The sequence below is a fragment of the Pongo abelii genome, chromosome 18, assembly GCF_028885655.2.
Source record: "Pongo abelii isolate AG06213 chromosome 18, NHGRI_mPonAbe1-v2.0_pri, whole genome shotgun sequence".
NCBI classification, from domain to species: Eukaryota; Metazoa; Chordata; class Mammalia; order Primates; family Hominidae; genus Pongo; species Pongo abelii.
Genome location: NC_072003.2, coordinates 26782911 through 26807160, shown reverse-complemented (window position 1 = coordinate 26807160; position 24250 = coordinate 26782911). Strand labels below are relative to the sequence as shown.

General features: G+C 50.8%; 1 protein-coding gene across 1 annotated transcript; it reads left to right on the top strand.

Moving 5' to 3' along the window:
• Positions 1–1515: 1515 nt before the first annotated feature.
• ERN2 (endoplasmic reticulum to nucleus signaling 2) lies at positions 1516–24183 on the top strand. The gene is made up of 22 exons (XM_054533654.1): positions 1516–1623; positions 3726–3831; positions 4195–4228; positions 4500–4572; positions 7632–7704; positions 7851–7958; positions 8279–8380; positions 9538–9802; positions 11945–12023; positions 12110–12257; positions 12374–12495; positions 13516–13671; positions 13929–14091; positions 18680–18764; positions 19257–19446; positions 19523–19622; positions 19714–19913; positions 22319–22466; positions 22557–22684; positions 23225–23348; positions 23431–23498; positions 23584–24183. Exons 1-22 carry the CDS (start codon positions 1531–1533, stop codon positions 23794–23796), a joined length of 2778 nt encoding a protein of 925 aa, XP_054389629.1. The 5' UTR covers positions 1516–1530; the 3' UTR covers positions 23797–24183.
• Positions 24184–24250: the final 67 nt, after the last annotated feature.

Below are 24250 nucleotides of genomic sequence, written 5' to 3'. Positions count from 1 at the left end.
TGGACATTGAAGACACCAAGGAGAGTGGCAGGATTTGTGGTGGAGATGAAGGCTAGGGGCCAAGCTACCAAGTTTTCAGTAACTGTGAGGGGATGATGACCAGGAGGGCCAAGGATGACAAAGAGGAGGAGGAGAAGGTGGCAGAGCTGGGCTGCATGACCCTCAAATTAGCAGGGATTTGTTTTTTATTTTTTTATTTTTATTTTTATTTTTTACACAAGGATGAAGGAGACATGAATGAGTTGAAACTTGCAAACAGGGTGGACCTTACCTTCAAGGACCCTGGCAGGCCCTCTCTGAACAAAACTGGAGACATCTACCAGGAGCAAGGGTGGTCACGGCCATTAGAAGGTGGCCTTCCATGCGGCGTTGTCTTACATCTAAGGCATAGGAATCTCTAAGCTCTACGAAGACAGGGACCTCATCATCTTGTTCACCAGGCAGGCATGTCATAGCTTGTAATAAATGCATATTTATTGGCTGGGCACGGTGGCTTATGCCTGTAATCCCAGCACTTTGGGAGGCCGAGGTGAGCGGATCAACTGAGGTCAGGAGTTCGAGACCAGCCTGGCCAAAGTGGTGAAGCCCCATCTCTACTAAAAATACAGAAATTTGCTGGGCATGTTGGCCCACATTTTTAATCCCAGCTACTCCGGAGGAGAATTGCTTGGACCCAGGATGCGAAGGTTACAGTGAGACGAGATCGTGCCATTGCACTCCAGCCTGGGTGACAGGATCGAAACTCTGTCTCAAAAAATAAATACATGCATATTTATTTATTTATTTATTTTATTTTTGGAGACTGTGTCTCTCTCTGTCGCCCAGGCTGGAGTGCAATGGCACAGTTATAGCTCACTGCAGCCTTGCCTTCCTGGCTCAAGCGATCCTCCCCCCTCAGCCTCCGGAGTAGCTAGAACTACAGGTGGACATCACCACACCTGGCCAGTTTTTTTTGTAGAGATGAGGTCTCACTATGTTGCTGGTCTCCAACTCCTGGTCTCAAGTGATCCTCCCTCCTAGGCCTCCCAAAGTGCTGGGATTACAGAGGTGAGCCACTTACCTGCCCCGTAATAAATATTTATTGAACGAATGACTGAATTCACCAATTAATCTCTATTTCCTGATAGCCCAGCGGGATCCGCTGGTGCAGTGATGAAGAGCGCAGGCTTTGAGATCAGGCGAATCTGTATTGGGACTGCGGCTCTCAGCCTCCGCTTGTACCTGCGGTGCAGTGAGGACTCCAGGAGCTGATGATGAACCGGCACGGTCCTCGGCACATGGTAAGTTCTCCATAAGTGGGCTCAGTAAAATCCCTCTCTCAGGAAAGCGCCCCACCGTGTTTGGTGTGGTGCCTGGGAAGCGAGGATGCGGCTGGGAGTGTGATGAGAAGGGCGGGCGGGGATCGGCGAGGACTCCAGGCTGGGGTTGCAGGCCCAGCCAGGGGCGGAGTCTTCTCCGGGTCGGGCGGGGACAGAGCGCTCCCTTGGAGGCACCGAGGGACCTGGCCAGCCGTGCAGCTGCCCAGGCGCTATGGCGAGTGCGGCCAGGGGGTCGAGGCCGTGGACCCGGCTGGGGCTCCAGCTCCAGTTTGCGGCGCTGCTGCTCGGGACGCTGAGTCCACAGGTGAGAGCCAGAGACCGACGCCAAGTTCCCAAAGTCGGGTCGCGGGGCGCAGGGGGCGGCGTCGCACCTGGGGCGAGGGCGCGGCGGAGCCACGGGGGCACCTCTCCCTCCCTCACGCCTGGGTGGTCCCAACTCGGCCCCGACGGAGTAAAAGCCTCCTGGGTTTGGGGAGCCGCCAGTTGCCCCCAACAAATACCTAGCTGGGGAGATCTGCCAGCGTGGAAAGGCAAGGGTAGACCGAGCACCCCGCCTCTTCTGCAGGGAGGGGTGTAGTCTGGGGGAGGGGGGCACCCGGGCACGAAAGCCAGGCCCCTTAAAACTTCTGGGGATCCTGGCTTCCTTTGAAAATATGATTGACTTTAGGGCCCTCTGCTGAGAAATGCGCCTGCACGCCCAGTTTTGCAATTTCAGAGGCTTTACAATGCGGTCCCCTTACCCATGGCTGCACCCCAAGTTCAGAACCTATGGGAGAAATGAGCTGGGAGTGTCAGTATCTGCTCCCACGGTGCCAGGAGTAGGAGAGTCTTACAGAAATGCAGCCAGGAGGCAAAAGTCGCCTGGCCTAAGAATCCAGGTGTCCCACCTGGAGCCCCCATGGGGCAAAAGCGATCAGGTAGAATTAGGCACCTCTCATTCCCAGCTTCCACCTCATGGGTCCACCTCATGGTTGCCAGCTAAGAATGCAAGCCCAGTGTGGCCAGATCGGGTGTCTCCGGAAAAATTAGAAATGAGAAAGATTTGAAATCTTGGTTTTTTTTTTGTAGAAATCATCAAATTTTTTTAAAAATTGGCAGCTAATTGAAAAATTTTTAAGCACTAGATGGTCAAATAAAATTCATTTCTGGGCAACCAATCTGCAGCCTCTTCTCCAGACCATTCTCCCTCCTGCCATGCTGCAGATGACAAAATTGAAGCCCAGAAAGAAAGAGGGGCTAGCAGATAATTTCCTGACTCTCCACTCAACACCAGTGGCTCAGCCCCAAACCCGAGGGTCCTGAAGCAGGATGTGGCCACAAAGGCCACATTCTAGAGCCCATAGGGGTGCGGCTGGGCCACCCGGATGTTAGGCCTCCTGCTGGGAGCTCAGCCTCACCCTGTTTGCTCAAGGAGGGACTGAAGCAGGTGAGTGAGCCCAGGAGCGCCAGATGTAAGTACGGGTGGCTCCAGCCCCCCCTCCCAAGGGCACCCCCCAGCCTTGGGTCAGGGGACCCACTGGAGCCTGGCACCAAAACCAGCTGGGCTGGTTTGGGGAGGCAGAAAGGGGCATCCCAAAAGAGGTAGACATTGTGGCAGAGGAAAAAGAGGCCAGGCATAGGAATCAGAGGGATGGCAACTCAAGTCCTTAGTTTTGCCACTTATTATCTCTGTGGCATTATGCCAATGACCTAACCAATGACCTAACTTTCCTGAGCCTCAGTCTCCCTCCTCTGTAGAATGGGAAAACTAATAATACCAGTCTTAGAATGGGTGCAGTGGCTCATGCTTGTAATCCCAATAGTTTGGGAGGCTGAGGCAGGAGGACCGCTTGAGGCCAGGAGTTCCAGACCAGCCTAGACAACATAGCAAGACCCCATCTCTACAAAAAAAAATACAAAAATTAGCCAGGTGTGATGACACACACCCATAGTCCCAACTACTTGGGAGGCTAAGGTGTGAGGATCAGCTGAGCCCAGGAGTTTGAGGTCACAGTGAGCTATGACTGTGCCACTTCATTCCAGCCTGGGCAATAGAGCAAGACCCTGTCTTATATTAAAACAACAAGAACAATAACAAAAAGAAACAAAACAAACAATTAAGTCATTTTGTAAAGGCCTTTAGTCTTCTTTGGAAAACCAGAATGAATTGAGGAAGGAGGTAAGTAATTGGGAATTTAAATACATTGGGAGCCAAAACCTCCCCTCAGAAGCCCCCAGCTCCCACTATAACCCCTCTCTAGGGTTAAAGAGATGATGAGTGACACCAGCACGTTCCCCAATCACCCTTCTTCCCCTGCTGCGTCCCCATCTGGGGGAAGGGGAGTCATGGCCAACCCTGCTTGGGACAGGAGCAAAGGGTGGTCCCAGACCCCTCAGAGAGCTGACTTTGTCTCTACCCCCTCGCAGGTTCATACTCTCAGGCCAGAGAGCCTCCTGCTGGTGTCCACCTTGGATGGAAGTCTCCATGCACTGAGCAAGCAGACAGGGGACCTGAAGTGGACTCTGAGGGATGGTGAGCAAGAGGCGGTCCCTCCTCCCTCCTTGGGCCCATAGATTGGTGAAGGGGGAGTCACTGTGGCATAGAGAATAAGAACATGGGCTCTAGAATCCAATAAGCTGGTATCTACAGGCAGCTTCACTGCTTACCAGCTGTGTGGCCTTGAGAAACTCACCTTACCTCTCTGATCCTCAACATCCTCATCTGTAAAATGGGGCAAAGGATATAACCCTATCTGACAGAGTTTTTGGGAAGACGGCATTACATTCACGACAAGTGCTTGACATTACAGTCATGCCATAGCTCAGTGAATATCAGCTGTGCTTTTCAGTGGAGTCTGGAGGGAGCTGCTTATGTTCTGTGTCCCTGTCCCTGCAGACCCCGTCATCCAAGGACCAATGTACGTCACAGAGTAAGTGAACCTGGGGCCTTTTAAGGAGGAGGCTGCTGGGAGATGGGGGACTCACAGTTGTCTGGAGAGAGTTTGTATGTGGGGCAGGGACATGTTGGAAATAAGGGAAGAGAATTGGCTCTGGATGTGATATGGGGGAGGGTCTTGGAGCCCCATGGTGTTTCCTACAAGAACAGGCTCCTAGTAGCTGAGAAGTTGGAGGGAATTTGGATCCTTCATGAAACTGGGGGGCAAGCATCCATTGGTCTCCTTGTTTCTCTCTGCTCCACAGAATGGCCTTTCTCTCTGACCCAGCTGATGGCAGCCTGTACATGTTGGGGACCCAAAAACAACAGGGATTAATGGTTTGTATCCCATGGTGTTCAGGAATGGGTGAGGGCCAGGGCTTTCGTCAGCTGGAGCACTGAGAGGTGGAGAAGCAGTATGGTCAGTATCTCCTGTCCTGCAGAGGATGTAAGTCAGGACTCAGCACATTGTGAGAAGGCTGTCTGAGGGACCTGTTGAAAGGGTGGTAAGGGGAGGTCTGGCTGTGTCTGCGGGCAATCTGACTATCAAGCTGGAAGTATCCCAGGGCCTTCTCCAGGACTCTGAGGGCTTTAAAGAAAAATGTATATACCAGTTAGCTTTTGCTAAATAAAAATCAACCCAAAACTCAAGAGCTTAAAACTAAAACATCACCTAAATTTGTTCAACTCAGAATTTGGTGAGATGACAATTTAGGCTGGGCTCAGCACAGTGGTTCTTCTGCTGGTCTTGACTGAACTTGTTCATGCATGTGTGGTCAGCTGCTAGTCAACTGGATGGCTGTGTTTCTGAAAGTTGGTTGGTAGTTGGCTGGTTTTTGGCAGGGGTGGCTGGGCCATGTGTCTCTTATCCCTAGCAGGCAAGCCTAGGCTTGTTCACATGATAGCAACAAGGGACCCCAAAGCAGCAATACATAAGCACTTTTCAAGCTTTTGTTTGTGTCACATTTGCTAATGGCTCATCAGCCGAAGCAGGTCACATGGCCAAGCTGAGAATCCAGTGGTGAAAAAACAGATTCCATCCTTTATGGAAGGAGCTGAAAACTCACCATGTGAAGGGACACAGACACAGACATGAATACAAGATGAAAAGCAATCTGTGGCCATTTTTTGCAATCTTCCACATCAGGACTCTGAATGGGGTGGAATGTGCTTTGTCAGAATTCCTTTTTTTAAATTTAAACAAATTTTTTAAAGACAGCATCTCATTATGTGTCCAGGCTAGAGTGCAGTGGTACGATCACAAGGCTCACTGCAGCCTCAAATTTCTGGCCTCAAGCGATCCTCGCACCTCAGTATCCTGAGTAGCTGGAACTACAGGTACACACCACCACACCCAGTTCTTTGTCAGAATTCTAACCATGTCAGGTGAAGCCTGCTAGAAAAGTCTTAAGTATATGATTTAGGAAGGTGAAGTGATAAGAAATTTTAGTGTGAATCAGGCAAGGTCTCAGCTGCAAACACATGGCATACTCAAATAGAATAGTTTGAGGACATTTTGTTACAAGTGTGAGCAGAGTATAGGAAACCACAAGGGATAGTCCAGTATATTAGTTCATTCTTGCATTGCTATAATAAAAAAAAATACCTCAGACTGGGTAATTTATAAGAAAGTAGGTTTCATTGACTCATGGTTCTACAGGCTGTACAAGAAGTGTAGTAGCTTCTGCTTCTGGAGAGACCTCAGGAAACTTACAATCATGGCAGAAGGCACGAAGGGGAAGCAGGCATGTCTTACATGCCCAGAGCAGGAGCAAGAGAGAGAAAGGGAAGAGGTGCCACCCACTTTTAAACAACCAGATCTTGTGAGAACTCTATTACAAGAACAGCACTGGCTGTGCACGGTGGCTTATGCCTGTAATCCCAGCACTTTGGGAGGCCGAGGTAGGCAGATCACCTGAGGTTAGGAGTTTGAAACCAGTCTGGCCAACATGGTGAAACCCCGTCTCTACCCAAAAATACAAAAATTAGCCAGATGTGGTGGCACGTGCCTGCAGTCCCAACTGCTTGGGAGGCTGAGGCAGAAGAATCGTTTGTACCCGGGAGGCAGAGGTTGCAGCGAACCAAGATCGCACCACTGCACTCCAGCCTGGACAACAGAGTGATGCCATGTCTCCAAAAAAAAAAAGAACAGCACCAAATGGAGAAATCTGGCCCCATGATCCAATCACCTCCCACCAGGCCCTACCTCTAACAATGGGGATTGCAATTCAACAAGTGATTTGTGTGGGGACACAAATCCAAAGCATATCATGCAGTAGCCTTTGGTTTGTGACAGTGGGGTGACATTATCAGCCCTAATTCTGGAGGCTAGGAGGGAGCAGCTACAGCAGCCTGGAGCTGGAGAGAGCTGTCCCGAGAGCACCACCCGATGGGACCTCAGGGCTTCGGTGGAGGGATACAGCCAGCCCGTGGGGACTTTGTGACAAGGACAGCAGGGCATACTCTGATCTCACCCTGTCCCCATTATCCAAACCCAGCAGGAAGCCAGAGCACATGGTGCCCACAGACATAACCCAGACAGGCCCAGCTTTGGGGAGAAAGCAGAGCAGAGAAGGGTGGAGGATGGAGCTCCACTCCTAGCCAGCATCAGGCTATGGTCTCCTTTATTCTAGAACAACTCCTTCACTTCTGTGAGTCTCTCATGGCTGTTGACAGTTTTGAAGTATTCATGTGAGTTGTTTTGGATTTTTGGAATTAAACTCCCCACTTGATGTGTGTGCGGGTTTTTTTTTGTTTGTTCGTTTCATTTTATTTTGTTTAGAGACAGAATCTCACTCTATCGCCTCGGCTGGAGTGCAGTGGCACAATCATAGCTCACTGCAGCCTTGAACTCCTGGGCTTAAGCGATCCTTCTGCCTCAGCCTCACAAGTAGCTGGGACTACAGGCACACGCCACCATGCTCAGCAAGAGACGAGGTCTCACCGTGTTGCCCACACTGGTCTTGAATTCCTGGGCTCAAGCGATCCTCCTGCCTCAGCCTCCCAATGTGCTGGGAGTACAGGCATGAGCCAGCATGGCCGCCCCAGTGCAAGTTTTTGAGGAGGAGGTCAGGTCAGGCCAGGAGCAAGTGGCTCTCGTGGTACCTTGACACTGGGTGTGGGAATTTCTGCATTTCCTCAAGAGGCTGTGTAGCAAAATGATTCAGTGTGCTGGCTCTGGAGCCTGACTGCCTGGGTTCAAGGCCAGACTCTGCCATTTAGTAGCTGTGTGACATTAGCCAAGTTACATGGCCTCTCCAAGCCCCAGTTTCCTTACCTAAAAAGTGGAAATGATAGTAATACCTGTTAACTGGTTGCTATGGAAATTGGCTCACCTGGCAAAGTGAGCACTGTGTGTTTCTGCTCTGACTCCTTCCTGGAAATTTTCCCTCTCCTAGAAACTGCCATTCACCATCCCTGAGCTGGTTCATGCCTCTCCCTGCCGCAGCTCTGATGGGGTCTTCTACACAGGTGAGCATCTCTTCAGCCTGTGGGGTCCAGTTTCAGCCAGCAGAGGTAGGGATCTAAGTCGTGACAGGCTAATTAGGCACAAGAGTGGCAAGGCCACACCTCTTCCCATGCCAACTTGAGAGCTAACACACTTTCCACCTCCACAGGCCGGAAGCAGGATGCCTGGTTTGTGGTGGACCCTGAGTCAGGGGAGACCCAGATGACACTGACCACAGAGGGTCCCTCCACCCCCCGCCTCTACATTGGCCGAACACGTGAGTCGGGCCCCAGCTGTTCCTCAAGCGCTGGGCAGCCTCCCCTTTTGCTCTGCTGAGATCTGGCTGTGGCTAACCAAGTTGAATTCAGGACAGTCAGTCTGTTAGTCATCAACAAACATTCCACAGAGCACTGAACTAGGAGCCAGGGATAGAGCTGTAAACAAGACAGCTCCAGTCTGCCACTGTGATGTTCACAGGCTTCCAGGTCTCTAGGCTGTGTGCTCAGGAAACCCTCACTCCTACAAGATAAATGGCCCCTGGGGTTGGAGGGAGCATTACATGGACGTTCCTGGTAATCTTGCTTCTGGGATCCCCAGAGTATACGGTCACCATGCATGACCCAAGAGCCCCAGCCCTGCGCTGGAACACCACCTACCGCCGCTACTCAGCGCCCCCCATGGATGGCTCACCTGGGAAATGTGAGTTCCACCTTTCTCTGGTCCCATCTTGGAGCAAGGTCCCCAACCCAGGGAACCCTGAACATCATCCATGACCAATTCCCAGCCACATTTTGACCCACTTGACCTCTCCAGGAACCCCATATACTAAATGGCACACCCCTGATGGCTGACCCCAAGTGGCTCCCTCGACACCCAGACTGACCCTCCTGACCAATCCCTCAACCTGCTAACTCTTCTATACTACAAGTGGCCCCAACAGGGTAACCCTGGATGACTTCCCACATCCAGAGTGACCCCAAACAGCCCCTGAGCAATCTCTGCGTGTCCTAACTGACCCCGATATATAACCCCTGAAAGCTGACCCTAAGTAGCCTCTTCCATAGACTGACTCCCCAGGTGACCCTGACCAGTCCCCACCATTTTTTGTAAGATGAGGTCTCAGTCTGTCACCCAGGGTGGAGTGCAGTACTGTGATCACACCTTACCATAGCCTCCAACTCCTGGGCTCCAGTGATCCTCTATCCTCAGCCTCCTGAATAGCTGGGACTGCAGGTGTGTACCACCAAGCCCAGCTCATCTTTTAATTTTTTTGTAGAGATGGGGTCTTGCTATGTTGCCCAGGCTGGTCTCAAAGTGTTGCCTTGGCTTCCCAAAGTGCTGGGATTACGAGCATAAGCCACCACACCTGGCCCACCACCTTGATATTATGACTGATACCCAACTGCCTGAGTGACCTTACAGGTGCCCCTAAGGCCTCCTCAAGCCCTGATTCCATCATTCTGCATGAGACCCTACACAGGTCACCTCAGCAGAGGTGAGGTCACCTACTTGCCCCAACTGACCCCTCTCACACTCTAAGTGACTCTCAAGTGACCCAAATGCCTCCAGGCCACCCTGATTGATCCATGCTAGGTGACCATATGTTGACCATGAGCAATACCCCACCATCCTAAGTGACCCAAACTGACTCCCACACATCTGAGTCACCTTTGAATGACCCTGACTGATGGCCTCGTTTTCAAAGTGACTCCATGAACTCCAACGAATCTTCTCATGTCCTGATAACCCTCCATGTGATCTCCACACACCAGAGTAACCCCTCACCCAGAGGGCCCACCGTTGGACCCTCTTAGAAGAGCTTCCAACCACATCTCCCCAGCCACCTTTCTCAACAGACATGAGCCACCTGGCATCCTGTGGGATGGGCCTGCTGCTCACTGTGGACCCAGGAAACGGGACGGTGCTGTGGACACAGGACCTGGGCGTGCCTGTGATGGGTGTCTACACCTGGCACCAGGATGGCCTGCGCCAGCTGCCGCATCTCACGCTGGCCCGAGACACTCTGCATTTCCTCGCCCTCCGCTGGGGCCACATCCGACTGCCTGCCTCAGGTCCCCAGGACGCAGCCACCCTCTTCTCTGCCTTGGATACCCAGCTGCTGTAGGTGTTTGTGCCTGGGGCCCAGGGAGGGAGCCATCTGGGAGTGTTGCAACCCGGGTCTGATAGCCAGGCAAGATGTTCAGCTGTGACACACCAGTACAGCTGAACCAGGGGTCAAAACATTTCAAATTGGTTACTTACCCAACTGATTGGTAAATAACCAGTGTCCTGTGCTACCCTCCAAGTGTCCCTGGGAACCCCTGGGTAGCCCCCACTGTTCAGCAACTCATAGGGTAAGATCTGGCCTAGGAGGGTGTATTAGTCTGTTTCATGCTGCTGATAAAGACATACCCAAGACTGGGCAATTTACAAAAGAAAGAGGTTTAACTGGACTTTCAGTTCCACATGGCTGGGGAAGCCTCACAATCATGGCAGAAAGCAAGGAGGAGCAAGTCACGTCTTATGTGGATGAGGGCAGGCAAAGAGAGGAGCTTGTACAGGGAAACTCCCCCTTATAAAACCATCAGATCTTGGGAGACTTATTCACTATCACGAGAACAGCATGGGAAAGCCCTCATGATTCAATTTCCTCCCACCGGGTCCCTCCCACAACACATGGGAATTCAAGATGAGATTTTGGTGGGGACACAGCCAAACCATATCAGAGGGGGACTCCAGGTCTTAATCTGTTCTTGTTGGTAGGTGCTGTGCCTTCTGGATTGTTAAATACTTTAAATAACAACCTTATTGCATCTAACACCTTAGTGTCCCCATCTTGAGAAACCAGTAGGCAGCTTGGGAAACTCAGGGATCATCTATTCATTCCATTCATTCTGCAAATATTAATTGAGCACTTACTGTGTGCCAGTCTCACTAGAGTCTGGGAGTACAATAGCAAATAACCCAGCCATTGTTCCTGCCTCAGGAACCCAAGTCTAATGGGAGAGACAGATATGTAAAGAGACTATTGCAACCTGATATGATAAAGGATGAGATGAGAGTAGTATAAGATGCAGTGGGAATGTATAGGAAGAGTACCCACATCAAGACTGGGGACAGGAGGCAGTCATGGAAAGCTTCCTGGAGGAAGGAACATCTAAATTGAAACCTAAAAAATGAATAGGAAATGAGAAAGATGAGAGAGCATAGAATTCAGGCAACAGGAAAAAATTAAATAAGACCGAAATACAGACCTAAGAAAGGAGTAGAGTCTGAGATTATAAGCTAAGAAGAGATCTTGTAGGATCATTTAAAGGGCTTGGACATTTTCTCCCAAAGTTAAAAAGTCACTAGAGAGTTTTAAGGAAGGAAGTGATTTGATCATATTTTCATTTTAGAAAGAATATCTTAGAGTGGTATATGGAAAGAAGTGGACCATTCATGGAATATTGATTTGTTCAGGCAAGAAATGAAGATACTTTATACTAGAGCAGAAACTAGAGAGAGGAAAATAAGTGGAGTGTAAGATGTATTAGAAGGAAGAACCAGTAAAAATTTGGTGACTAGGGAGTTTGATTATTGTGAACAAGGAGTCAAAGATCATGCTTAGGTTTCTAGAAGCAAGTGGGTACTGTCATTTTCAGAGGCAGGGAACACTAGAGGAGGTGGGGGAGAAGGAGGAAGAAGTAAAGAATGATGTGATGAGTTTATATTTAGAAAATTGAGCTCTTGAAGGAGGTCTGGGTTAGACACAGATTTGAAATCATGACTATAGAACATGTATCAGCTTTATAGCTTTAGCTTCATAACAAATTGCCCCAAAACAGAGAACTTAAAAAACAACAATTTATTATTTTTCAAGATTCTGTGGGTCAGCTGGGGTGGGTGGTTTTTCTGCAGTCTGCTCATGGCTTGGTTGAGTCTGGAGAATCTAGGATGGCCTCACTCACCTATCTCGTAGTTGATGGACTGTTTGGCCTATGGGGGATTAAAGAGGTCTCTCACACCCCAGCAGGCTAGCCTGGGTTTTCTCCCACGGTAGTCTCAGGGTCTAAAGAAAAATGCATAAGGAAGTCTGAAGGCACAAGCACTTTTCAAGCCTCTCCTTATGTCACATTTGCTGTTGTCTAAATGATGAAAGCAAGTCTCATGGCTAAGCGAGTCAATGTGAGAGGGAAATATACAAGGGCATGAGTACCTTCATAACTGAAACTACCCATCACCAGCATTCATTCTTCTCTTCTTTTTCTTCTCTCCCGCTAGGATGACGCTGTATGTGGGGAAGGATGAAACTGGCTTCTATGTCTCTAAAGCACTGGTCCACACAGGAGTGGCCCTGGTGGTAAGAAGTGGTCTCTGAGTGGGCTGGAAAGAGGATGAATGGGAGAAGAACCTCCCTCACTCATGGCTCTCCATCTTCTGCCATAGCCTCGTGGACTGACCCTGGCCCCCGCAGATGGCCCCACCACAGATGAGGTGACACTCCAAGTCTCAGGAGAGCGAGAGGGCTCACCCAGCACTGCTGTTAGATATCCCTCAGGCAGTGTGGCCCTCCCAAGCCAGTGGCTGCTCATTGGTGAGATCCTCTGGCTCAAATTGGGAGTAGATGAAGATAAAGAACCTGTGAGCCCAGCTTCTGAGCTGGAAAGCTAAAGTCCCCTTCAGCCTGATGGCTTTTGCCCCCCACCTTAGGACACCACGAGCTACCCCCAGTCTTGCACACCACCATGCTGAGGGTCCATCCCACCCCGGGGAGTGGAACTGCAGAGACAAGACCTCCAGAGAATACCCAGGCCCCAGCCTTCTTCTTGGAGGTCAGTGCTGGAAGGGCAGAGAGTGGGGGATAGGGAGGCCCCAGCAGATGGGGGAATAGCCCTTGGACCTTTTCCTCAGGCTGCTAAGAATAACAATCGGGGGTGGGGCAATTGACCTCACACAATTTCCCAGAAGACAAACTTTTTGTTGTTGTTGTTACTGCCAGAAACACGTTAGAAGTGTCTAAAAGTGGCTGGGCATGGTGATTCATGCTTATATTCTCAGCACTTTGGGAGGTCAATGTGGGAGGATGGATGGCTTGAGGTCAGGAGTCTGAGACCAGCCTGGGTAATATAGCAAGACCCCATCTCTACAAAAAAATAAAAATAAAAAATTAGTGGGGAATGGTTGTGTGCACCTGTAGTCCCAGCTACTCAGGAGGCTGAGGTGGGAGGATCGCTCAAGCCCAAGAGTTTGAGGCTGCAGTGAGCTATGGTCACACCACTGCACTGGATAACACAGTGAGACCCTGTCTCTTAAAAAAAAAAAAAAAAAAAGGACATTGACTGTTTAAATCATGAAACGTAGGTCACATTTTCTTTATTCTTCTTCAGTGTAAAAATTGTAAAATATTCACTGAAGACAAAAACTATAAAAGCATGTGCTCCTGGGAGCGGTTTGGACCAAAATCACTAGTAAGTAGCTCAAGGTTAGAAGGAACAGCCATGGCCTAGAGCAATAATTCTCAAATCCGGTTGCTCATCAGAATCACCTGGGAGCCCACTCCAGCGCTAACGCATTTAGGATCTCTGGAGGTGGATATCTATATTTTTAGTGACATTCCAAGAGTACCTGTATTTTTTAGTGACATCCCATGAAACGCTGGTCATTGGGTAGGTTTAGAAAACCATTCTGGGCAACATGATGTTTCAGCACTGTGGAGAGTGCCACGTTTCCCACCATACACAGACCACTCACTGCCCCTTCAGCTAAGCCCAGCCCTATGCTGGGTGCTGAAGAAAAGTTAGGGGTTCCCTGGTGGAAGGAGGTGCTAAAAGTGAAGGGCCCTTTATCCCCAGCTATTGAGCCTGAGCCGAGAGAAACTTTGGGACTCTGAGCTGCATCCAGAAGAAAAAACTCCAGACTATTACCTGGGGCTGGGACCCCAAGACCTGCTGGCAGCTAGCCTCACTGCTGTCCTCCTGGGAGGGTGGATTCTCTTTGTGATGAGGCAGGTAGGCCCACCGCCCTGACCTCAGTTCTATCTGGGGACAATGCTGCTTCTCCTCTCTGAGACCACTCAGCAACTCTCTCCCTCTACCCAGCTCTGACTTTGCCCCCTGCCTCCCTCCCAGCAGCTCCCCAGGCCCCTGCAATCTTGCTCTGTAAGTTCATGCTGCCTGGTGAGGCCATCTCAGTCACAGATACTGGGCCCATCACGGGGCAGGGCGTGGCCAGGACAAAGCTCTCTTAGGCTCTCATGTTACAGCAGCAGCCGCAGGTGGTGGAGAAGCAGCAGGAGACCCCCCTGGCATCTGCAGACTCTGCTCACATCTCCCAGGATGCCCAGTCCCTGAACTCAGGGGCCACCCGGAGGAGCCAGAAGAGGCTTCAAAGTCCCTCGAAGCAAGCCCAGCCACTCGACGACCCTGAAGGTGAGCTTGAGTAAACAAGACAGGGCAGTCAGGAACAGAGAAAAGCAAGGGGCAGATTTAACTGCAAAGCTGGTTTATTAAAAGCCACTATAGTGGGGTGGTTAGGTCTACATGAATTAAAAAGAGTGTTTTGAGTAGAGCCTCCTATGTAATTGAGCACTCTAGGAGTGTCTGCTGTCATTTTTTCATCATTATTTCTTTGGAGACAGGATCTTGCTCTGTTGCCCAGGCTGGAGTGCAGTGGCACAATCATAGCTCACTGCAGCCTCAAGCTCCTAGGCTCAAGAAATCCTCCTTCCTCAGCCTCTCAAGTAGCTGTGACTACAGGCATAAACCACCATGCCCAGCTAATTTTAAAGTTTTTGGGTTTTTTTTGTTTGTTTGTTTGTTTTTTTGCAGAGATTGGGTCTTGCTATGTTGCCCAGGCTGGTCTTGAACTGATGTCCTCTAGCGATCCTCCCACCTCAGCCTCCCAAAGTGCTGGGATTACAGGCATGAGTCACCATGCCCAGCTCATTATTGTATTATTATTTTCAAGGAACCTGGGTGTAGATAAAACTGGGTATAGATCTAAGGCTGCTCTCTGTTTACCTCTTCTGAGCTCAGTTTTTTCGTTTGTCAAATGGGAATAATAATATCCAGCTCATTACATCATCTCATCATGAGAAGTCACAATCATTATTATTAAATAATACTTAGGTAATATTAATATTCATGTTAAAATGATGTTATATTTGGGAACAATAATAGTAAATGACCTTTGTACAATTTAGTACCTTTTATTTTTTAAGTGCTTTTCTTATCTTTTCTCAATTTAGTCCTTAAAGACTAAAGCCCTTTTAGGTTGGGCACGGTGGCTCACACCTGTAATCCCAGAACTTTCAGAGGCCAAGGTGGGGACTGCTTAAGGCCAGGAGTTCGAGACCAGCCTGGGCAACACAGGGAGACCCCGTCTCTACAAATAATACAAACAATTCGCCGGGTGTGGTGGTGTGCACCTGTAGTCCCAGCTACTCAGGAGGCTAAGGCAGGAGGATTGCGTGAGTCCAAAAGGTCAAGGCTGCAGTGAGCTGTGAACCTTTCAAGGTTCCTCTGGCATCTGGAATGTTCCGGGGGCTTCTTGCATGCCTTTACCAATCAGCCCAGGCTACTTCTGCTTGATTGGCTCTGGGCTAGGCTCATGTTTTTGGTTGTCTTTGTGAACTTGTGCTGGCACCTTCTAGTCACTGCTCAAGCCACTTCCTCATACCTTGGCCCCACCCTGCCATCACCTTCTCAGGCGGAAGTCTACGCCACACGTGGCTTGATACTCCAGTGCTGTTTGCAATGTCCGCCTCTGTGGTCACTGTGCCTTAGCCCAGAGGAAAACAGCTCCCCTTCCTCAGGGGTCAGCTCTTTTAGAGGGCCCTGCAGCAGGATTTCCTGAGCCCTGAGCTGTTGTAGTTTTTGTCATTTTACTGGCCCTGGGTGGGTCCAAGTAATACTCACCCCACTGTACCCCAAAACGCCCATCTCCCTGGACCTTCTGACTCAAGTTGAGTCTGGCTCGTCTTTACCTGGACAACCAGGACTCCATCTTTCCCCAGGGTCATTCTTGTCAAAGTCCTCAGGGACTGTTTTATGGTTCACAAAACACAGTGGAGTCACAGCCAACTTTCATTTAACTTGAATAAATTTGGCCGGGCACGGAGGCTCATGCCTGTAATCCCAGCACTTTGGGAGGCCAAGGCAGGGGGATCACTTGAGGTCAGGGGTTTGAGACCAGCCTGGCCAATGTGGTGAAACCACATCTCTACTAAAAATACAAAAATGAGCCTGGTGTGGTGGTGGGTGCCTGTAGTTCCAGCTACTGGGAGGTAGCTGAGGTACAAGAATTGCTTGAACCCAAGAGGCAGAGGTTGCAGTGAGCCAAGATTGCGCCACTGCACTCCAGCCTGGGCAACAGAGCAAGACTCTGCCTCAAAACAAAACAAAACCCACAAAAACCCACAAAAAACAAAAACAAAAACTTACACAAATTCATCTACATGTGTTTGGCTGGGCCTCCCTCAGGACCTCTGGCTGCATCATGTATTCAATAACAAGTGGATGCAATCCAGCCTGAACCAGAGATAACATTTCTATAGCACTTACTGTATACCAGGCTATACCAGGCACTGTTCTGAATCCTTTGAATGCATTAACTCATGAGATAACATTCCTGTGAGGCAAATTTTATTACAGAATTCTCCTTTTATGGAAGAGGAAACTAAGGCAGAAAGGTCTAGTGACAACTCCCATCTTTACCCCCGGCTCACAAAGCTAATAAGTGGCAGCTTAGGAGTCCAGATGCATGTGGCTGGCTCCAGCAAGTGCCCTAATTTCTGTGGGATGGTGCCCCTGTTTGAACATTACCTAGCAAATACCTGTGAAAGAATGTGACTGACTGTAAGTGTTCCCCAACCTGTGTAGAAGAAGCAGCAAACTCCATCATGTGTATTCAGGATTTCCAGAGGTAATTCTGACTGTATGCCCTTTCTCCCTGACACGACAACTTTTGATTACTTTAGAATTGAACTTGGGAGGCTGAGGTGGGAGGATTGCTTGAGCCCAGCCTGGGCAACATAGTGAAGCCCCATCTCTACAAAAATTAAAAGTACAAAAAGATTAGCCAGGCATGGAGGCATATACCTGTAATCCAGTTGCTTCGGGGGCTGAGGCAGGAGGATTGCTTGAGCCCAGGAGTTTGAGGTTACAGTGAGCTATGATCACGCCAGTGCACTCTAGCCTGGGTGACAGAGTGAGCCCCTGCTTCTAAAACAACAACAACAACGACAAAAACTCCCACATTTGCTGCCTCTCCATTATAATTATGCAAAAGGCTGAGCAAAGTGATGGCAAATATCTGTGTGTGCAGACTGAGCCTCCCCAGCTCATTATATCTGCATTGAAGGCCTTTGTGGCCTTAAGTCTGGCCTATCTCTTCGAGAGTGCTTCTGAACATCTAATCCAGGAAACTCTAAGCAAGTGTTTACTCCATGCCGAGAGCACTGAGAGCAGACACACAAGAGCCTCTGAGTCCAGCAGAGCCAGTAACACAAAGAGGGCCCAGAAGGGTGACTGTCACCTGCAGTCAGATGAGCAGGGTTCGTTTAAGCAGCTCTGTCCCTGCTCTCTGATCTGCCTGTTTTTCCTATGTGTGGGTGATGTGCTTCCAGCAAGGCCCTGCCTGAGCCCATCTACACCAGAAAGTCCAGTGTATACCAAAGGTACTGCCTGCATCTTGCTGACAGATGAGTGTGAACTCTAAGCAAATAATCCAGAGGAATGCTAAGGTGCAACTTGGTGTTTTCTCACTGATCCCTAATGCTGATTATTATTATTATTATTATTATTATTATTATTATTATTGAGATAGGGTCTTGCTGTGTCACTCAGGCTGAAATGTAGTGGCGTGATCTCAGCTCACTGCAACCTCTGCTTCCCAGGCTCAAGCCAATCCTCCCACCTCAGCCTCTCGAGTAGCTGGATGACAGGAACACAACACCATGCCTGGCTAATTTTTTTTTTTTTGGTAAAGATGGGGTTTCATCATGTTGCCCAGGCTGGTCTTGAACTCAAGTGACCCACCTTTCCCGGCCTCCCAAAGTGCTGGGATTACAGGTGTGAGCCACGGTGCCCAGCCCTAATGCTGATTTTCATTTACTCTTCCTACAGCTGATTGTAAAAACTGAAGCTAAAAACTCTTATAAAGTAGAGTGTTCTCAGGACCACTGCACTGCACTGCACAACTCTAGGGTGCCATATATGTTTTGCTATATGAATAGTGCCCGTTGGAGCTGAGCAGGACACAGCCTGCCCAGATTTGCCAGGGTCAGAGTGAGACGTCTTTCACAGGCTGCCCAAAGAGAAGGGCAGTAATTGTCCCAACCTACAGATCTTTGCCCACCTGAGCCAACCCCACCCATCCTAATGGGAAACCGAGGCCTCTAGGGGGATCCCTGCTGCCCTAGAACTAACTCTGGGCAGGTTAGCATCCAATGCCCACTGCTTCTGTCCGGTCTTTTTTCTGTGGCTACACTCACTCTCATCACTCTTCCAACTGCCAGAACTCACCTTACCTTGAAGTTGAAGCTGATTCAGTGTCAATTAAAAGGATTCAATTACAACTGGTGGAGATGGGCAGAATGGCAGAGGATGTAAAGGGAAAACAAAACAAAACAAAACAAACCTGTGCAGAAGATACTGAAAGAGGGAGAGAAATAAAAGAGGATAATATAGCAAACATCACCTCCACCCGTTCTTTCTATATATCCATTTAATCCTCACAATAATATTGTGTGGGCTCTTTAGCTTTAGCTCCCCACTCTACAGATGAGAATACTGAGGGCACAGAAGTGAGGAATTTGCCTAAGTAGACAAAGAATCAGTGGCAGCACCAGGCATTGGACCGAGACAGTCTGACACTTGGGCCCTTGCTCTTACCCACTGCACCAGGCTGAGCATGGGAGGGTGGAGGCCCAGAAAAGGTCAAGGTGAGTCTGGACTGGGCCAGTGGCCAGCAAAGGTGGGCAAAGGCTCCCTGAGTCACCACCCTCCTCTCCCCCAGCTGAGCAACTCACCGTAGTGGGGAAGATTTCCTTCAATCCCAAGGACGTGCTGGGCCGCGGGGCAGGTGGGACTTTCGTTTTCCGGTGAGTGGCAGCCAGGAGCCAAGCTGGGGACATGGCATTCACAGCCCTCATGGGCACTGTCCCCTGGAGAGACATTCTTTCAAAGACTCCCCGAGGTGGGTACAGGTTGATCCCTCACTCCTCGCCAGTCCTGCTCTTTCCTTTATCTGTTTTTTTTTTGAGTCTTGCTCTGTTGCCCAGGCTGGAGGGCAGTGGTGCAATCTCAGCTCACTGCAACCTCCGCTTCCCAGGTTCAAGCAATTCCGGGCCTCAGCCTTCCCAGTAGCTGGGATTACAGGTGTGTATCACCATGCCTGGCTAATTTTTATATATTTTTTAGTAGAGATGGGGGTTTCACCATGTTGGCCAGGCTGGTCTCGAAATCCTGACCTCAAGTGATCCGCCCGCCTTGGCCTCCCAAAGTGCTAGGATTACAGGTGTGAGCCACCATGTCCGGCCCTTTATCTGTTTTCCCTGAATGCCCCCCTGCCTCTGCCATCACCCACTTTCCAGGGGACAGTTTGAGGGAAGGGCAGTGGCTGTCAAGCGGCTCCTCCGCGAGTGCTTTGGCCTGGTTCGGCGGGAAGTTCAACTGCTGCAGGAGTCTGACAGGCACCCCAACGTGCTCCGCTACTTCTGCACCGAGCGGGGACCCCAGTTCCACTACATTGCCCTGGAGCTCTGCCAGGCCTCCTTGCAGGAGGTGAGCTGCGGTTCAGGGAGGGTGGGTGGGAAGGTCCGGGCTGGAGAGTGATGCTTTGGCCCTTGCTGCTGCTCAGTACGTAGAAAACCCGGACCTGGATCGCGGGGGCCTGGAGCCCGAGGTAGTGCTGCAGCAGCTGATGTCTGGCCTGGCCCACCTGCACTCTTTACACATAGGTACCCGCACTGCCCCTGCCTCCCGCTCCCTGTCCTTAGCCCCTGTCTTCCGCCCTCAGCAGCCGGCTTTCTTTCTGCTCCCCTCCCACAGTGCACCGGGACCTGAAGCCAGGCAATATTCTCATCACCGGGCCTGACAGCCAGGGCCTGGGCAGGGTGGTGCTCTCAGACTTCGGCCTCTGCAAGAAGCTGCCTGCTGGCCGCTGTAGCTTCAGCCTCCACTCCGGCATCCCCGGCACGGAAGGCTGGATGGCGCCCGAGCTCCTGCAGCTCCTGCCACCAGACAGTCCTGTGAGTCTATCCACCAAGTCCTCCAGGCACACAGCTGCCCCAGGCTGCAGGAATCCGTCCCTGTCCCAGTTCCCCTCCTGAGGAGACTCCATGACACTTGCTGTGTGACTTTGAGCTGCTCCTCCAAGCTTGTTTCATCTTAAAGAAGGGATAATTTGTCCCTCCTTTTACAGCGGTATCAGGACTGTTTTGCCACCCAGGGGACATTAGGCAATGTCTGGAGACATTTTTGACTGTCATGACTTGGGAGGGAGGGGCTACTGGCATCTGCTGGAAATGCTGCTAAATGTCTTACAGGACAGGACAGCACCCAACACAAAGAACTAACAAAATGCCAGTCGTGCTGAGGTTGGGAAACCCTGAGCTAGAAAATGGTTTGTAATCTTCACTGTGCTTCACAACCACTGCGCAACTTAAAAAAAGAATGCCCATTGCCGGGTGCGGTGGCTCATGCCTGTAATCCCAGCACTTTGAGAGGCCAAGGCAGGCGGATTGCTTAAGCTCAGGAGTTCGAGACCAGCCTGGGTAACCTAGGGAGACCTCGTCTCTACCAAAAGCACACACAATTTAGCCGGTGTGGGTGTGTGCATCTGTGGTCCCAGCTACTTGGGAGGCTGAGGTGGGAGGATCGCTTGAGCCTAGGAAGTGGAAGTTCCAGAGAGTCAAGATCACACTACTGCACGCTAGCCTGGACAACAGAGTGAGACTCTCTCTCTCAAAAAACAAAAAACAAACAAACAAAACCCCAGGCCCCACACCCAGTGATTTTGACCTAATTGCCTGGGTCATTTTTATGTGGAGCCAAGTTCAAGAACCACCGGTGTCGAAGGTTTAGGAGGGCATCAGATGAGCTAATTAGTTGATACACAGAGTAGCGTCTGACCCACACAGAGACGCTTGCATTTGGGACCCCTGAATTATGGATTTTGAATCACAGTGTGTGGGCGGAAGTTGAAGCCAGAGAAATGGATGCCAATCACACAAAAGGACAGTCACCAGAGAAGGCCACCCCCACTCCTAAAGTTGAGAGAAAGCTCAAAGTGGTGAGCTGGGCTCAAGGACTAAATGCATGATGTCATGAGACTGTACAGTTTATTTTTAAATTAGTGGCCAATATGTATATATTTTTTTCTTTTTTTTTTTTTTTTTTTTGAGATGGAGTTTTGCTCTTGTTGCCCAAGCTGGAGCGCAGTGGCGTGATCTCAGCTCACTGCAACCTCCATCTCCTGGGTTCAAGTGATTCTCCTGCCTCAGCCTCCCTAGTAGCTGGGACTATAGGCAGGTGCCACCATGCCCAGTTAATTTTTGTATTTTTAGTAGAGATGGGGTTTATGCCATGTTGGCCAGGCTGGTCTCAAACTCCCAGCCCTCAGGTGATTCACCTACCTCGGCCTCCCAAAGTGCTGGGATTATAGGCGTGAGCCACTGTGCTTGGCCCTATATATATATTTTTGAGACAGGGTCTTGCTCTGTCATGGAGTGCAGTGATACCATCACAGCTTACTGCAGCCTTAAACTCCTGGGCTCAAGGGATCCTCTCACCTCAGCCTCCCAAGCAGCTGGGACTACAGGCACACAACATGGCACCCAGCTAATTTTCGTATTTTTTTGTAGAGGCAGGGTCTCACTATGTTGCCCATGCTGGTCTTGAACTCCTGGCCTCCCAAAGTGCTGGGATTACAAGGTGTCAGCCACATGCCTGGCCCAATATTTTAACGTTTGAGAAATTCCACATAAAATTTGGATTTCTGGATTTTCTTTAAAAAAAAAAAAATCAGAATCGCTTGAGGCCAAAAGTTCAAGATCAGCCTGGGTAACATAAGAAGACCCATCTCTACAATTTTAAAATTGGTCAGGCATGGTGGCACATGCCTGTAGTCCCAGCTACTCGGGCCGAGGTAGATTGCTTGAGCCCAGGAGTTTGAGGTTACAGTGAGCTGTGGTTGCACCACTGCATTCTAGCCTGGGCAACATGAGCAAGGCCCCAACTAAAAAAAAACAAAATCAGCTCTGCCACCCTGGAGAGTCCCCTGGTGACAACCGGTTGGAGCTAAGGACCAGCTGCCCCTGCAGACAGAACCCATGCCAGGTCACCACAATCCTCCTGATTGCCTTGTTGCCTCATGTATGGCACCCACTTATGTAACCTGCCTACACCCTGCAGTAAGGAAGCTTGGAAACCTGAACTAGCTCAGTAGGGGCAAAGATTTTGGATGAAAACCATGGGCCCCCTATAGTGGTGTAGAGGGGAGGGATCTAGAGCCAAGGAGATGCTGCCCGGGAAGCATCTTGAGTTCCAGTCTGAGTCACACCCCTGGCTGCTCTATCAGCCCATGGGAGAATTTAGCCAGGCCGACTTCCTGGAAGCAGGGATTTCCTTCTCATGCCCATCTCTCTGGCCCCAGACCAGCGCTGTGGACATCTTCTCTGCAGGCTGCGTGTTCTACTACGTGCTTTCTGGTGGCAGCCACCCCTTCGGAGACAGTCTTTATCGCCAGGCAAACATCCTCACAGGGGCTCCCTGTCTGGCTCACCTGGAGGAAGAGGTCCACGGTGAGGGAGCCCTGGGCAGGGCAGAGAAGGGAGGAAGGGCAAGACGCTAGGCAGGCCTGAAGCAGACTCTCCTCCTCTTCCATCCTCCAGACAAGGTGGTTGCCCGGGACCTGGTTGGAGCCATGTTGAGCCCACTGCCGCAGCCACGCCCCTCTGCCCCCCAGGTGCTGGCCCACCCCTTCTTTTGGAGCAGAGCCAAGCAACTCCAGTTCTTCCAGGTCAGAAGGAAAGCTTGGGAATGGCACCCAAAAGTCCTAAGTTTGGGTCCTGAGCAATAAGAAATGGGATATTAGATTGGCTGAGGGAAAACAGGAAGAGCTACCTGGTCCTGGCAGCCTAGCTCTTTCCCTAAACTGGGAGCCAGCCTGGACTCCTAAACTCCGCCATCTTGGCACTCTCTGGTCCACTCATTGCCAGCTTTGCCAGCCCCAGCTGCCCTTTGTATGGGAATATAGCCCATTCCTTTCCACCTGAGTCATCATTCATGCTGTGCCAATAGCCCACTGCACTTGTGTGAACTTGAGCAAGAGACTTCATGCCTCTGAACTGCAGTTTGCTCATCTGTAGAATAGGGACAGCAGTACCAAGCTCATAGGTTGGTGGTAAATAACAGAGGTGTGGCACAGAGAAGCTTCATGCCCCCAGAGGCAATGATCCTTGTCAGTCACCCTAAACCACTCCCCTAAGTGAGACAACACACTCCTAGCTATGCGGCCTCTGGCCCGGGTCACAAGGCTCAGGAGCTCTCTGGGCCCCAGGACGTCAGTGACTGGCTGGAGAAGGAGTCTGAGCAGGAGCCCCTGGTGAGGGCACTGGAGGCGGGAGGCTGCGCGGTAGTCCGGGACAACTGGCACAAGCACATCTCCATGCCGCTGCAGACAGGTAGAGGCCACACTCAGGTGGGCCTGGGCGGTGGAGGGGAGCCCAGCAGGGACGGTTTTGCCACTGAACTCCCTGTCCACAGATCTGAGAAAGTTCCGGTCCTATAAGGGGACATCAGTGCGAGACCTGCTCCGTGCTGTGAGGAACAAGGTATGTGTTGGGGCCTGGGTGGGCCTGGGTCTTGGGGAGGCCTGGCTGCAGCTGAGCCAGGGTTCTCTGCTCTACCTACCCACAGAAGCACCACTACAGGGAGCTCCCAGTTGAGGTGCGACAGGCACTCGGCCAAGTCCCTGATGGCTTCGTCCGGTACTTCACAAACCGCTTCCCACAGCTGCTTCTCCACACGCACCAAGCCATGAGGAGCTGCGCCTCTGAGAGCCTCTTCCTGCCCTACTACCCGCCAGACTCAGAGGCCAGGAGGCCATGCCCTGGGGCCGCAGGGAGGTGAGGTGGGCTGGATGCCACACAGATGGTCTCCGTGCTGGCTCACTGAAGAGCTGAGCCTGTGGCTGGCCTCAGAATCAGAATCAGAAAAGACCGCCAGGCTGGGTGCAGTGGCTCACACCTGTAATACCAGCATTTTGGGAGGCTGAGAGGATCACTTGAGCTCAGGAGTTCGAGACCAGCCTGGCCAACATGGCAAGACCCCCATCTCTACAAAAAATTTGAAAAATTAGCCAGGCATGGTGGCGCATGCCTGTAGTCCCAGCTGCTTGGGAGGCTGAGGTGGGAGAATCACTTGAGCCCAGGAGTTCAAGACTGCAGTGAGCCAGGATCATGCCACTGCACTCCAGCCTGGTCCACAGAGAGACACTGTCACCCCCTTCCCCCCACAAGATTGGCAGAGGCTGGGCAGCCTGGGGCTGATGAAGCAGAGATGTTCCCTGGATCCTAGGCCCTGG